Here is a 15,596-nt window from a genome sequence, read left to right on the forward strand (position 1 = left end):
ACTCTGACTTCTTTGGGCTCACTGTCTTCTTTGTTAGGGTCAAACAACACACGTCACCGTACAAAGCTCAAGCAAAAGCAAAAAAAATGTCACACCAGTCACTAGTTTCATCAATATTGACAACAGGACAGCTTTGGAGTTCCTGAAGTTTCGTATATTAGTTGGCAATACACAAGAATGTATCGTTTGCAGAAGAATGTAAAGTTAGGATCAAGAACTGAAATCTAGTCACTTGGATAAAACATCTAGCGTCACCAAATAGCTGATATGGCATCATACAATGGATTAAAACCAATAGCTGCTATGCATTAATCAACTAAAAAGAGAGATACAAACTAATCAAACATGGATTGACCTTGTTACTGACTTTTCATCAATCTTCATCATCACTCTCATCACTAAAGTAACTAACTTTCTTCCCAGCAGCTTCCTTCCTCTTCCTCCTCCTCTCTTCCTCTTCCTCCGCTTCCCTCATTCTCAGCCTCTCCCCAGCTTCATTATCCACCACAGAAGCCCAATTATCCTCACCAACCCCCTCCTCCGTCACATCCTGCCCCGACCAACCCCTCGACTCCTCACCCTCCCCTTCCTCCTCCCTCCGCCGTCCCCTCTTCTTCGGCGGAGGCGGTCTCTCCCTAGCCCCCAACTGATTCCTCGGACACTCGTACGAAAGATGCCCTTCGTCTCCACACTCGTAACACCTCGACTTATCCTTGTACACCCTCTTCTTTATAAACTCCGACGCCCTCCCGTTATCCGCGGCGATCGAAACCGTCAGCTTCCGCCCGTTGAGGATCTTCCCTTCCATGGATTTCGCAGCTTTACCCGCGTCGTCGCGCGACACGTAGAGCACGAAGGCCACGCCGCGGGATCGGCGGGTCTGGCGATCCTTGAGGACGGTGACCCGCGCGACTTTTCCGAAGGTGGAGAAGAGCGTGTGGATGTCGGAGTTGGTGAGGGAGAAGTCGAGGTTCGAGACGTAGAGTGTTGATTTGGAAGGGGCTAAGCCGCCTGATCCGGTGGGAGGAGCTGGTGATTTCGAGGAGGAGGAGGAGGAAGAAGGTTTTGTGGGGTGAGAAGGAGGTGCTGCGACGGAGGAGTAGCGGTAGTAGAAAGTGTCGTCTTCTTCTTCATCGTCGCTGTGGTGAATCTTCTTCTTCTTTTTCGTCTGAACCATTGTCTTCCACTTTCTTACACAACTGATTATTGTACTTCTGTTTACGGAGGAGGAACAAAAACGACTGTTTTAGTAAAGGCAAAGCCCAATGATAGATGCCAGAGGCAGGCCCAGGTTCTTCTATAAAGCCCATTCAGCCCAATACAAATCTCGTTGCAGCCATCGTGAACATATATCGGAGCGGTCTTTTTGTTTTCATGTGTATCATTTATTCACATCTGATAACTTTGTCACGGATCTGTTCAGATGAATGATTACATGGCTGAGCGGTTTTGCTCAGTTGGCATAGTTTCATACACTCCAAACGAATGAACACTTTGAAACCATTTGGATGTTCATGTTGGGATGAAATTAAAATTATGTCAATCCTCCTAGTCACATGAACATTTAGAAGAATTTTCTATGTTTTTCAGTAGACCCAAAATGTTAGATTATACTATATTTTTGCTATAAATTCATGTAATACGCATGTAAACAGTATAATAGATACTCTGCTCTATCGATCGAGTCCGTGAAACGTATTATGCATGTAATCGTGTTTTGATAGTTATGCATACTTGAGAAAATGTTGCCGTCCAAACAAAAAATAATCTTCTTTTCCCGTAACTAAACTTTTTATTAAACAAATCGAAGAAAAATCAAAAAACAAGGGAAAATAATTAGAGAGAAGAAAAGTCTGGGGAATTAGAAGAACAACGCGTACATACTTTTCTTCTTCATAGCTCTCAATTTTCTGGAGATTTAGATATTTTTCTCGGTGATCGGCGACGCAGTGATCAGATTCGAACGAGGATTCGTATCCCAGGTAGCTGAAAAAACACATCCATCCATCATTTCGTTTTCTCGATTTCGCTATCTAGATCTACTTCTTCCACACCTAAGTGTTTGATTCGTAATTTCGATCTCTACTTACGAAGATAGCTGTAATTGGATGTTATCTTTCTCTGCTCATCGTTAGATCTCTCGCTGAAGGAGTGATGAGGATTGAATGTTTACCATCTCTTCTCCTGACTTGAATTCTATGTCCACTAGCTTCTTTGTATTTGTTTTGTGTGGAAATTGAACTGCGAAGCTTCGTGATTCATCGTCTCTACCTCACGCATGTGTAAGGTTTTTGAAATTTTGATTTTATCTACAGATAGCTTTGGAATGTGCTGAGGAAGGAACACTCATTTGGACTCTTCACATGGGGATTTTCGATGGTTTGCCTGTTCCCTCCGATAAAACTGTAAGTCAGTTTCCTTCACTCCTAGCTAAGTAGAAGAACCACAAGTTAATCTTTAAAAGGAGGAACGATTTGGTTCAAGGAGTGATTGGAGTTTATTGGAAGAAGTGATTGATACAAGGGGCTATTTGAGAAACAGACTGGAATGATCACTGCTTTTGATTTTGTTTATGGAGTACATATGTGTGTGTGTGTGTGTGTGCCTGAGTGATGAGGTTTATTGCAGTACCTTAGGGAGGAGCTGGCACGAATAGATGAGAGCTGGGTTGCTGCACGCTTTGACTCTTTGCCACATGTGGTCCATATCATTACCTCTAAAGACCGTGAAACCGACATTCTTTTATTAAGGGAGCAAAGTGATGTTGTCGAGGAGGTTGTGGATGAAGTTGTCCATGCTTATCATGGTGGTTTCAACAAAGCTATTCAAAACTACTCTCAGGTTTCTTATATCTCTTAGCTCTTCCTCTAAAGCAGCAACCAGATATATGTCCCATGTTAATTTGACGTGATGATACTCCTCATCAGATCTTGCGACTATTCAGCGAGTCCACTGATAAAATAGGCGACTTGAAGCATGATTTGGCAGAAGCAAAGAAGAGCTTGGGGACACGCAATAAACAGTTACACCAGTTGTGGTACCGTTCTGTAACATTGCGGCACATCATCGCACTTTTGGATCAAATTGAGGGCATTGCTAAGGTTGGTTGGATTACCCCTAACATTTCTTAGTTGATTGTTGTGTGGACAGTTGCTTGCTATGCGTTTGCGCTGCTCTGAACTTTTATACGTCATTCATGATAACACTGTGTATTTCTGATGATACTTTTGTTGATATGTTTCCATTATTTATTTATTTTGCTTTTTGCTATTTAAAAGAAACTGCTTTTCTGATGTGACAATGGTTGGTTTGGCCTCTTGAAACATTGAACAGGTTCCATCTCGTATTGAGAAGCTCATTGCTGATAAGCAGTTTTACGCTGCCATTCAAGTGTATCTCCAGTCTTCTCTGATGCTTGAGCGTGAGGGGCTTCAAACGGTAATTTCCTAACTTCCAGTGCTAACAAATGCTGGAAAAGCAATCTTACGGGAACTTTTTGGGTCTTCCCATTCATTTGCCAATTTGATCTCTAGGATTGTTTGATATCTATCCGTTGAGTGGGATCTGTTATCGTCTAATTTCCACCGGGACCTTCTGATTGTCTCTGTTCGAGAGGTCTACTGTTCACTTCTAACTTGTACTCATATATTCTGGTACGTTCACCTAGGTTGGTGCTCTTCAAGATGTCAGATCTGAGCTAGCTAAGCTGCGGGGAGCCCTTTTCTTCAAAATTCTAGACGATTTGCATGCACATCTGTACAATAGAGGTGAATACAGGTAGGTTTCTTTTCACCCTGTATAAATGAATTTCAGAAACTGTGCTACTTTTTATCCTTGGTTCAGTGGCATGCTTGATTGACAGTCTGTCTCATCACTTCTATCATTCACATTCGTCGTTCCTGACCTTGTCTATGCTGCAGTTCAGTTGCGTCAAGCATATATGAAAGAGATGATGAAGTACCAACAACAACAGCTGTTGCAGCAAGTCGAATGAGCTCACAACCACTCTCTCGTAGAACACGGACACTGAAAGGTGATAGTCAGTTTGGTGTTAGAGGCCTCACAAATGGTTCACATAGAACGGCTTCTACTGAGGAAGGGTATGATTTCGCAACATTTCCCTTAAATTGATTCTGTATGAGATATTAGGAACATTTTCTCGTGTATAAAGTCTAGTTTATCTGGAATGATCATTGCCTGTTTAGTTACGGTTCTTCATAGAGGCTCCCGCGGCTTTATTTATGAAATAGAGATTACCATACTTGCATGATTTTTCTAATCATTTTGTGGAGGTTCTCCTGAGAAATTTCGTTAAGAAAAGAAAGTATGCTGTAGATTGATTATGACAGAAGTTGCTTTGTCAACCTAAGGTTGCGCGCTACCTTTGTTCTGCTTTTATAAAATTTACTTCGCTAATGTGTGTTTCTTTAATCTCGTTGTGTGTCTTAGTTCATCATTTGATGGACATGATGAGGAGGACTCTGTAGAACATGATGAAGCCACCGGAGATGGACAGACTATCAGGAATGGCACTGATAGTAAATTGCTTTCTTACCAACTTCCACCTTGGCTTTCTGATTCCTCTCCTGACGAGTTTATCGTACGTGCTTGTTACACTTAACATATCTTCTGCCCTATTTTTTTCAGTGTTGCGACATTGCTTTATCTCCTGTTTCAGGAAGCAGTAAGAAAGAGTGATGATCCACTGCATGTGAAGTATCTACAGACTCTTGTTCAGTGTCTTTGCATGCTCGGCAAAGTTGCAGCTGCTGGTGCTATTATATGGTTGGCTTTCTGTTTTTCATTTATCTAAATGGTTTTAGAATTGCTCTGTTCTGCAGCTTGATATAGTTATAGAAAATTCACTCTTTAATATCTTTTAGTTTTACACCGCTAGCAGTGGTTTCATTTCGTTAGTTAACTTATCACCGATGTCATCACTAGGATACAATCTTTATCAAATGTATATGTATAATTTTTGGGACCAGTTAACGTTTATTATTCTTGAAGTTAAAGATGAATGGATAACAGACGCCGCTCAAGTTTTGCTAGTTTTCCATTCAAAAATGTTACTTGGTGGAAAATAAGTACATTCTGTTATTGAAATCGTCAAACTTTTCTAAGTGATGTTTTTGTGTTCTCTTGCAGCCAAAGACTTCGACCCACGATACATGAGATCATAATATCCAAGATTAAAGCCCATATGGAGACTAAAAGTTTGTCAAAGTCAGCCTGTAGTCAGGGTGATCGAACGGGAGCTGCTGGATTGCATTTTATCAAAGGACAGTCCGAGGCCTACAGATTATCAAAAGATAAACCGCAAAATGGGACATCAAATTCTGGAACTCACCTGGCTGTGAGCCCTGTCTCGCCTCTTATGGCTCCTGGAGGCAAAGCGCAGGCTGCAGCAAAAGATCTTCTTGACTCAATTTTAGATACTATTGTCAAGATATTTGGTGAGCTATTCAACTGCTAAACTCGTCTTAATATTTTATTTTCTCAAAATGAAAGCACAAAATTTCTCATATTGTTGCATCTATAGAAAATCATGTTGTTGTTGGAGAGCTTTTGGAGTTGAGGGCTTCGCAACATGACATCAACACACCGAAGTCATTGCCTACTGATGTGAATTGGAACGCCGATTCTGAAGCATCCCAAGCTACTGGAGGCTACACTATCAGTTTTCCTTTGACAGTCTTACAGGTCCGCCTATTGATTTGAATATATCTAATTTCTCGTGAGGCTAAATATTTTTATATCTATATTGAACTCATACGTAAGCTGATTGAAGTTTTACGTGTTACTGGTGTAGAGTGAATGCCAACAACTGATATGTGAAATTCTAAGAGCAACTCCAGAAGCTGCGTCAGCAGATGCTGCGGCACAAACTGCTAAACTTGCAAAGAAGGCTCCCAAGAAAGATAAAAGGCAAGTGACCCCTTAGATTTGGTAGTTCATACATTTACAGAGATGGTTTTCTCATATTCATGGTTCCTCATATTCGTGTAGATACATAGACAACGAAACATGTCCCAAGAATTAGACATTTAAGTTTTTGTTAAGATAGGCCTCACTTTCATGCCAAGCATGTTTTCGTTGGGCTGTGAATCACCTGATATGACCAGTGAATAATATAGAGGATGTTAGAACACAGATTTCTTCTGATGATCTAATAAGAAGGTTTTACTAAACCCAATTCTAAGAACTTGCCATTTAGGTTCTTCTCAGCGCGCTAGTAAAGTGGAGCGTTGAAGAGTATAATACATTTTTAAGTGTGAAACTCTGCTATCTGTTTAGTAGTATTGATGATTAATTGATGATGGCGGACTGCAGGGATGCATCTGAAGATGGGGTAACTTTCACCTTTCGGTTCACAGATGCAACTGTATCGATTTCTAATCAGGGTATTAATCAATCATCCTGACTTTTCTTTGGTTATAATGCCTTTGGTGGAGTTACTGACGCTATGTGCTACTAGCAGGAGCGGATCTCATTCGTCAAGGCTGGGGAAAGAGGGCTCCAAATTCATCACAGGAAGGTTATGGATCTGCAGCAGTTTTGCCTGAACAGGGAATGTATCTAGCTGCATCTATTTACCGGCCTGTCCTTCAGGTTTGAATTCTCGTTCATCTAAGCTTCTCATTCATTTTCAACTGTTTTTTTATGTTTGACTTATGAATTATGATCTTTTGTGTCTTGCAGTTTACAGATAAAATCACTTCTATGTTGCCCAAAAAACATTCTCAGCTTGTGTAAGTTCAAAATTTCCGCGTGCCTTTACTGGCTGTCATCCTGGCAAAGCTAAACACCTTGCTCATTGTCCAAACTATCTTGCCACTATTTTCACCATCGAGTTTTCAATACCTGATGCAGGAATGATGGATTGCTTACATTCACCGAGAACTTTGTGAAGGACCACCTGTTACCGACAATGTTTGTGGACTACAGGAAAGGCGTTCAGCAAGCTATATCAAGTTAGTTCCATAGACTATAGAAATCTGATCATAGCGTTTTCTATTGCTACTTTAGGGTAATTCTCCTCTAACGGTATACATAGAATTGCATGTTGAAAGGAGAGTTGTTAATTTGGTTCCAAAGACTTGGATTTATACCTCCGCAAGGTGGTAGTAGAAGAATTTGCTTGCAAAACTAACAAACTATTTGTCAGTATAGGGTATGACAGTCTTATAAGCTAAAGCATCTTTAAAATATTTTGCATTTAAAGATTCCGAGGCAAAAAAAAAAATTATAGGAATAGTTGCATATTACTAGTTATGAAACCAGTTGTGTCAGTGCTATACCTGTCTCGTATTAAGGTTCGTAAAACTACTTTGCAGGTGCTGCCGCATTTAGGCCCCGTGCACATACAACTACTTACACCCCAACCGTAGAAAAGGGTCGACCTATCCTGCAAGGTCTTTTGGCAATAGATCTCCTTGCAAAAGAGGTACGTTTTATATGCTTTGAAATTGGAAACCAAACTTTTTTGTTATTCATACTTTTGATCTGCCTTAAAAGAATGGATGGTTACTTCTAGTTCATCATTTAATCCATCTTTTGGGTTCTCAGTTTCATGATATTTTTGTTTTAATGAAGTCCTTCCTTTTCATTTTTTTCTAGGTTCTTGGTTGGGCTCAAGCCATGCCTAAATTTGCTACTGACCTTGTGAAGTATGTTCAGACATTTCTTGAGAGAACATTTGAGAGATGTCGAACAGCATACATGGAGGTATACATGATTTCCTCTTCCTTTGACTCTTGTAATCTGTTATGTTTGGCATCTGGTTTAGGGCGTTGCACCTATAGCACAAAATTATACACTAAAAAGTAGTCTTGTCAGCGTGATTGATTTAAAAAATTTAACTGAAGGTGTATGAATAAGATGATATGACTCTGGATTTAAAGTCTACTATTGTCTTGAACAACGTGCTAGATTTCAGTTGAGCTACATCTACGTGAAAACAGACCTACTTTCATTAAATAGCAGTAGTGTTCTGTTTTGGACTTTTGATATTGTCTTGCGTAGTCTACAGTGTAGATCTAGATGTTTTACCAGATTGTGATAAGCCCTGCAGCAGAACTTGGCAATAAATGCTTAGAAGCAATAACATGAGAAAGTTTGATTCAAAAGAGAGGTGGAAGAACATGGAGTTAGCCAGTCTTACATGCGCTTTTTTCCATCTTTGATAAATAAAAAGTCTCACCGTTTTCTTACGATATCGAGTCTCCAGAGAAAGCGATGTATTTCTTCCATTTGACACACTTTTCTGAGCATAAGTTTGATTATTTAATATATCAGGCTGTGCTGGAGAAGCTCAGTTACAGGCTCATTGGGAGGCATGATATTGAGAGATTGATGCGACTTGACGCGGGAAGTGCATGTTTGCCATCTCAGCTAGGCCATTCTGTTTCTCACTCTGAGGCTGTTGGCTCCGAAGTAGAACTCTGTGAACTATTCTTAAATTTGCCGTCTATTAAGCAGGTAAATTTCATGTGTTTTCTGAAACTTATTCTAGTATGAATCTTTAATCTGGTGAAGATTATTTAAGTAACTGTGTTTCTTTCAGGATAATCTAATTCGTGATGACAACAAACTGATTTTGTTAGCGTCGCTTAGTGACTCACTTGAATACGTGGCAGACTCTATTGAGAGGTGAGTTCTTTTGAATCAGATTCTTTATGCATGCTTTTTCCTGTCATTTCTTGTGCCTATCTCTCAGTACGTCGTAGATGTTATGAGGACACAGGGAAAACTGGGAAGTTATATGATTTTATAAAGAGGAAAAAGGGACATGCATAATAAAAAAAAGTAGGGATACCTACAGAGACTAGGCTAAATTGATTGCTGTCTTTTCTATCTCATTTTTTTTTAAATACCAGAAACCTTTGCCTTCAGTGTAAAAGAGAAACTTGCATGGTTTGATAGGTAAGTAGAAAGCAAATGAAAGCTCTTTCTGAAGTTTTGATTTCCCAAAATCTTTAGGCTTGGACAAGCAGTTCCTCGTGCAGCAAGTCAAGCTGAAGGCAATAGCAGGAATCAAGCAACTTCTCCAAGGAATCTGGCATCATTTGCTGATGAGTACAGAAAACTTGCCACTGATTGCCTTAAGGTTCTTCGTGTTGAGATGCAATTGGAAACAGTCTTTCATCTTCAGGTATGTGCTGGATGTTCCCTTTGCTAGGAAGGTGGCATGGTTATGAGAAATTCAATATGTGGCCTGTAAAACTTACGAAATACTATGTTGAATAGGAAATGACAAATCGGGAATACTTGGAGGATGAGGATGCGGAAGAGCCAGACGACTTTGTGATTTCTCTTACTTCACAGGTTGGTTATATCACTTTAATAGACCTTGTTTCGTTTCATAGCCATCATATATTCGTATCACTCTCTTCTGCTGAGAGAACCTAATTAGCCACATGATGAAGTGATCTTAATTTACTGCGGCGAATACATTCTTGTTTAGTGTGCAAACTACTGGATTTGCGAGATGATAATCTTTTCAATCCCTATAATTCTGCTCCCAAGTTTTTTTTACGTTTCCTTTTTTTTTAAAAACAGATAACACGTAGGGACGAGGGAATGGCGCCTTTCATCTCTGGTGAGAAGCGCAATTACGTTTTTGGTGGCATTTGTGGAATTGCTGCAAGTGCGTCCATTAAGGTACACTTTATCTTTTTATCTTTTGAACCGGTTTTTATTTACTTGAATTTATAAGATCTTTGGTACTTGTAATTCACATGTCTATATACCCCATACCACAAACTCTAAACCGTTAAAAGTCTCTGACTACGTATTTTTCTAGGCTCTGGCTGACATGAGATCAATCAACCTTTTCGGAGTTCAACAAATTTGTAGGAACACTATTGCATTGGAACAGGTAAAGATCAGTCTTATTTGGGTGTCTAGTTCACTATTTAGAACTGGTTTCCCGTAGCATTTCAGTGTTGACATCCGTGTGTATACATCGTAGGCCATGGCAGCTATTCCATATGTCGATGGTGACAGTGTACAGCAGAACCTAGATCGTGTCCGTACTTATTATGAACTACTGAACATGCCATTCGAGGTGAGCCAAAGAAACAATTCTTGGTTTGTCTTTCGCTTTTCTCAGCATTTCTATACTCAGACGTTTACCTGATTTTTTTTTGCAGGCGCTACTTGCATTCATAGCGGAACATGACCAAATGTTTACACCCACAGAGTCTGTTTCCTCAAATTTTGATTCCTTATAACCTCAAACTTATCGAGAGAAACACAAGATTGAGGCTAACACGGTTTCTTTTGGGCTTGCAGGTATTCCAACCTTCTAAAGGTGAATGTTCCTGGAAGAGATACTCCTTCAGATGCTCAAGTCCGCCTTTCCGAAATTCTTTCTCACTAATATCAAAACTCTTCGAGCCATTTGCGGAGTATCATGAACAAAAAAAGCTTCTCCAACAGCCAATCTGTTTCATTATTTTCATAAGCTGCAGAAAAAATCACAATGGTGACATCTAGAAGGAGAGGCAATACACAAAAAATGTATATCATCGTTTTTCTTCTGAGATAAAAGTCCGGTTCCATTATTTTTTTTCGTTTGTTTTCTTTTTCTTTTTACTTGTCTAGTTTCGTGAGTATCTTGTTTTGTGGTGTTGAATACGGAACCAAGACCTTTCTTTGACAGCTTTGTTTCGTGTTTAAATTTCTTTGTTAGAGTTTGTTTGTATAAAACTTTCCAAGGTGAAATAACATTTTACGTTCGAGTGATATGATTAAAAACAAAGAGAAAGCCACAAATTATCAACCATTCATCTTGATTTGGAAACGTTAGAGATATACGCTCGTTTTAGAGAATCATATCTTCTTCAAGGTGAAATCAGAACTTCTCGCTTTGGTTTACCGAAGCATGCCTTAGAAATTACTATGCACTTTGAGATTTTTCTTCCGACTGTAGCGACCAGAGCTGATCTTGTTGTATGCATACTCTCACTCCTGATTGTACTGAGCATGAAATGGATTGCGATCAATATAAGCTCTCACAATGAATTAGAGAACAATGTAAAATTACACATTTTGAAGACGGAACAAAGTTTTTTAATCCAATCAACATTTGAGTAGTCGCAGTATTATTCCATCCGTATACCGTTTTATTCCTTCCCGCCCGTAGCTAAGTAGTACCTAAGAGCCATCAACAATTGGAAAACAGCAGAAAACAATAAATTCAATAGAGTAGTTTTATATTTTGCTCAGAGGCAGCTTTTAGTTGTGTTTGCCGTCGTGAAACTGTGCGTTTTTGGAAGACTTGAAAGTTTGAAGAAACTCTTTAGCCTTTTGCAACTCCTGCTTCTCCTTCGACTTGTCCCACTTGTGTTCACTCGCTAGTATCTCCACCACACGCTGCAACGCCCTCGCCGCTGCATCTGTGTCCAAGAACGCTATTCTACATCTCCTTGCTATGAAATCAACCGCTGACTCGCAGTACTCGTGCCTTGCACAGTAAGCAACCTCTGCTTCCAGAAACGGATGTCCATGTGCCAACCGTTTCCCCAAACCCTCCTCCTACATTTAAAGAACCAAAACCATAACCAGATCATAAACCGGATATACTCAATTACCTACAAGTTTGTAAGATGGAAGAACAGAACCGAACCTGAGCTATTATGGCGACTCGGTCAGCCATTGAACCATAAGCATGTGACAAATGCTTAGCCGCAGCTGTGTCCATTGCTCCAGGAACCACTTTACCACCATATGTTTTCTTCATGCGCACGTATTGCTGCGCAAGAGCTGTGAAAGAAGACGGTTCCCATCCATGAGAACCAAGAATCTGTAGCTTCTGCGTTACACATCCATTGGTTGGACTCAGCTTTCCAGATTTGATTGCTGCATCAACCGCATCTTCCGCCATGCTGAAATGAATTCACCGTGAGCAAATTAATAACAAAATTTTACAAACATTCTGCTAACTTCTTCAACTCTCCTCACCTTCGATAAGTTGTCCATTTTCCACCAGTGATTGTAACCAAACCAGGGTTTTCCTCGAAGACAACATGGTCTCTGGAGATACTCTCTGTGCTCTTTGCTGTTGGATCCATGGCCAATGGTCGGATACCACTCCAAGCCGAAAGAACATCAGTACGTCGAACCTAGCCAAATTTTATTATGGATAATATCATCAACTTAATTGACTATCCATCTCTAAGCTGAATCTGGACGTGGACATACCTTAATGTTAAGATAGTCACTGATTGCATCCAGTATAAACTGAATCTCATCCTCATGAGGTTCTGGAAGCGGAGTGATCGACGTGTTAGAGTCTGTAGTACCTGCTACTGTTCTTCCCAACCACGGTAACATGAACACAACGCGACCATCCTTAGTTTTAGGGACTATCAACCCCATCCCTTCTGGAGAATAGTAATCAGGGAGCACAATGTGTACACCGCTGCTTGGACATATCATCGGCTTCGTATCTTCATCAACCATCTTCCTAATGGAATCACAGAACGGTCCAGCCGCATTGACAACCACTTTCGCGTAGCTCTCAAATTCTTTGCCTATCAAAACAAAACATCTCATTAACAATCATCACCACAGAATAAGTATACCAAAACTGAAGAAGCTGCTAGTGACTGTACCTGTGAGATTGTTACGAACTCTGGCACCAACTATTCTCTTAGTAGCCTCATCTGTAATAAGCGACACAACCTCAGCATGGTTGAGAACAGCGGCACCAGCCAACGCGGCAGTACAAGCCAACCCCACATTAAGACGTGAATCATTCATTTGCCCATCGTAATACACAACAGTGCCCCTCAAGCTCTTGTCTTTCCCTTTCCTTGCAAGAGTTGGGAAGAGCTCAGCAGACTCCTGAGCAGAGTAGTACCTAGAGAGATGTAGTAACCGTGGTCCTGCGACCAAGTCGTACATCTTCAGTCCCATCCAGAAGTAGACAACTTCGAACCAGTCGAAACAAGGTGTCATACAGGGGAGAGCGTGGCAGAGATGTGGCGCGTTTTCAATGAGCTGTTTGCGCTCCTCGAGCGCGTGGAATACAAGCTTTAGCTGTCCGTAGTCAAGATTGAACACAGCTTTCTCCAAGTACCGTACACCTATTCAAGATTCAGTGTAAACTAATCAAAGGGAACACCCTTAAGCTCAATGTGATGCAGCATTTAGGAAAAATTTATTTTATTTGCTTTCAGTATTTTTAAAACTTTTTTTTGGTCAATATTTTTTAAACTAAAACTACAGTTTTCATAACTTTTAGGTTTATTAGACGTTCGGTGCAGGGTACTTTGTTGATTAGTCCCATTCAGATTTTACTAACTTTCGGGTCGAGTTCGGATCATTGCCTAAAAATCTAAAAAGAAAACTAAAAACAATTGACCAAAAAATACTCAAAATAAATTCATTATTCTAAAATCTAATTAAAAACTAGTTATCTCCTAAACTAACTAAAAAGTATTTAAAATAACAAATAAAAAAACGACACAAATCTTTAAAATACTACTCCCTGTTTCTAAAAATAGGATGTTTAGGTAATATTAAGAAAACTATTTTTTGTCTAGAAAGTATCATTAAAATTATAAATTAATGGTGTTCAACCCATTACAAAATAAACTATTAAAATATGATTGGATACACAGTTTTTAAAAAAATAAAAATTACTTAGAAAAATGAAAACATCTTATATATATATATTGAAACATCAAAATTCTGTAAAACATACTTTTAGGAAGAGAGGGAGTATAAAATACATAGTTCTTAAGTCTTGTTCGAATATGGGATTTGGTGTTTTCGGTTCGGTCTAGACTTCGGTTTGGGGTAGAAACGTCAATGCCTAATCGTGAGTGACTAAGGCCCTAATGGAAGATCATATCATTCAGTTCCACCTAGTAAACCAAACCAACCGTTTCAACCCTTACCTCCATGGATAAGCTTCGTCGAACGAGAAGACGTTCCCGAGGAGAAATCCTCCCGCTCCACCAGACCAACACGGAGTCCACGCGTCACAGCGTCGAGCGCAACTCCAGCGCCGGTGGCTCCACCGCCAATGACGAGTACATCGAGAGGATCAGAAGCGCTGGCTCCGATCAGAACAGACTCTTGAGCAGATCGGGACGGTACGGAAGCGTTTGGATCACCGATCCTGCGCCTCAGCGAATCCAGAACCGGACCACCGCCTCTGTCGCTGGAGGCAACCGACGGGGAGAGGTAGACAGCGCCACCGCCGGATGCGGCGGCGATTACGGCGGCTCCGACGGCTAAGCGGCGGAGGGAGGAGGCTGGTGACATGGAGGGAGGAGATTCAGAGGATTGCGTTGGGAAGCGAAGCGATCATGGGATGATTATGATAATGCCAAAAGTGGAATGGAGACTACTGTAATGGCAAATTATCGTTGAATTACGGTTTCGCCCTCGAAAGTTACTGTGCCGTGAGTGGATGAGGGGTGTTTTCGTCATTTGGATCAGATTAGAGTTCCGTGGTCTAAGGGACAGTTTGACTGGGGGTGAAAGAAGGAGTTTATTGACTTTTCTTTTATAGGGCCTTTACAGTTTTGTTAAAACGTAAACCATAATCTGTTTAATTCAAGCGGGCTAAGACTAATGGGTAATTACTAACAGTGAAGTCCATTGGGCCTCTTTCATGAGCAGAGTTTATTAAGCTAGCTTGTATATACAGGCCCTAACTGGGTAAATCCCACTATATAAAAGGGCTTAATTTTGAGGCTTCTTAGGGGTGCCACCTAGGCAAAATATTCCCAACCAATCATTCTGCCATGTCACTGGCAGATTGGGCTTGAAATTAAAAAAAAAAATAGTCACCTTCGCAGCCCATTTGACCCATCTTGCAGCCCAATCCCGAACCTCTCTTGAAACCGTGTTGGTCGCAGCCCATTAAACCTATCGCGCAGCCCAATCCAGAGCTCTTGATACGGTTCATATATAATGATGCACTTTTGCTTCTCCTAAAGTTATCCACGTGTCTATATTTTAAATAGTGTGGGTTTCACCAGAAAGATAAAGTCGAACTTAAATAAATCTGTTAACTGATATGTGGACATATTTGTTAAGTCTTTCGCCTATATCTTTAGATTTAAGGCTGAAGCCAAGCCCATGAAACAAATCCCCGTAGTGGCCCAAATAAGTTTTGATGTCGTCTGATATTCTCTTTAGTGAGATCTAGGGTTCTTTTACTCCTGCAATTTCCTTCAAAACCATGAACTCCTTACACGAACTCTTTATCTTCCCCAATCTCTACATCTCCCCCTATTTACTCAGACCATCAATAATGATTATGTAACACGTTTCCGAACCGATATGACCATCCTCGCTATATAAAGTTATATTGCTGAGACTCCAAACGCTCACCATGATTAGCAGTTCAGTGGCAACTGTCAAACCCATAATATAAGAACAAAATTATGGACCAAGGGATGACTTGGCTTTTGCTTTCTTATCTACCATCTCAAAGGGGAACCCAATACCACGAAACGGTCGTGGAAAAAGTTGCTCAATCAGTGCAAGGAGCGCTAAAGGTAAAAAAACATGTGCTTCTTGAGTTTTGGCTTAGTTGTGAACATTGTTGATCTTCATGTTTTATGTTTTGA

At 40.4% G+C, this 15,596-nt stretch overlaps 3 protein-coding genes across 3 annotated transcripts; 1 reads left to right on the plus strand and 2 right to left on the minus strand.

Moving 5' to 3' along the window:
• Nucleotides 1–185: 185 nt before the first annotated feature.
• On the minus strand, nt 186–1,249 carry LOC103870471 (U11/U12 small nuclear ribonucleoprotein 31 kDa protein). The gene has a single exon (XM_009148596.3). The coding sequence runs from the start codon at nt 1,175–1,177 to the stop codon at nt 374–376; it is 804 nt and encodes a 267-aa protein (XP_009146844.1). The 5' UTR covers nt 1,178–1,249; the 3' UTR covers nt 186–373.
• A 482-nt stretch (nt 1,250–1,731) lies between these two features.
• On the plus strand, nt 1,732–10,749 carry LOC103870472 (exocyst complex component SEC8). Its single transcript, XM_009148598.3, has 27 exons — nt 1,732–1,982; nt 2,316–2,405; nt 2,629–2,841; nt 2,928–3,101; nt 3,334–3,438; nt 3,668–3,777; nt 3,921–4,100; nt 4,450–4,600; nt 4,679–4,785; nt 5,149–5,456; nt 5,543–5,703; nt 5,813–5,928; nt 6,334–6,404; nt 6,482–6,612; nt 6,703–6,752; nt 6,874–6,974; nt 7,338–7,447; nt 7,621–7,728; nt 8,299–8,481; nt 8,567–8,652; nt 8,983–9,154; nt 9,250–9,327; nt 9,562–9,663; nt 9,806–9,880; nt 9,974–10,069; nt 10,155–10,204; nt 10,297–10,749. The coding sequence occupies exons 2-27, from the start codon at nt 2,364–2,366 to the stop codon at nt 10,382–10,384; spliced, it is 3,168 nt and encodes a 1,055-aa protein (XP_009146846.2). The 5' UTR covers nt 1,732–1,982; nt 2,316–2,363; the 3' UTR covers nt 10,385–10,749.
• Nucleotides 10,750–11,007: 258 nt separating this feature from the next.
• On the minus strand, nt 11,008–14,556 carry LOC103870473 (glycerol-3-phosphate dehydrogenase SDP6, mitochondrial). The gene is made up of 6 exons (XM_009148599.3): nt 13,911–14,556; nt 12,621–13,094; nt 12,208–12,539; nt 11,968–12,128; nt 11,633–11,891; nt 11,008–11,541 (listed from the first exon to the last, which is right to left on the minus strand). Exons 1-6 carry the CDS (start codon nt 14,278–14,280, stop codon nt 11,242–11,244), a joined length of 1,896 nt encoding a protein of 631 aa, XP_009146847.2. The 5' UTR covers nt 14,281–14,556; the 3' UTR covers nt 11,008–11,241.
• Nucleotides 14,557–15,596: the final 1,040 nt, after the last annotated feature.

This window comes from Brassica rapa, chromosome A05, assembly GCF_000309985.2.
Source record: "Brassica rapa cultivar Chiifu-401-42 chromosome A05, CAAS_Brap_v3.01, whole genome shotgun sequence".
Lineage (NCBI taxonomy): Eukaryota > Viridiplantae > Streptophyta > Magnoliopsida > Brassicales > Brassicaceae > Brassica > Brassica rapa.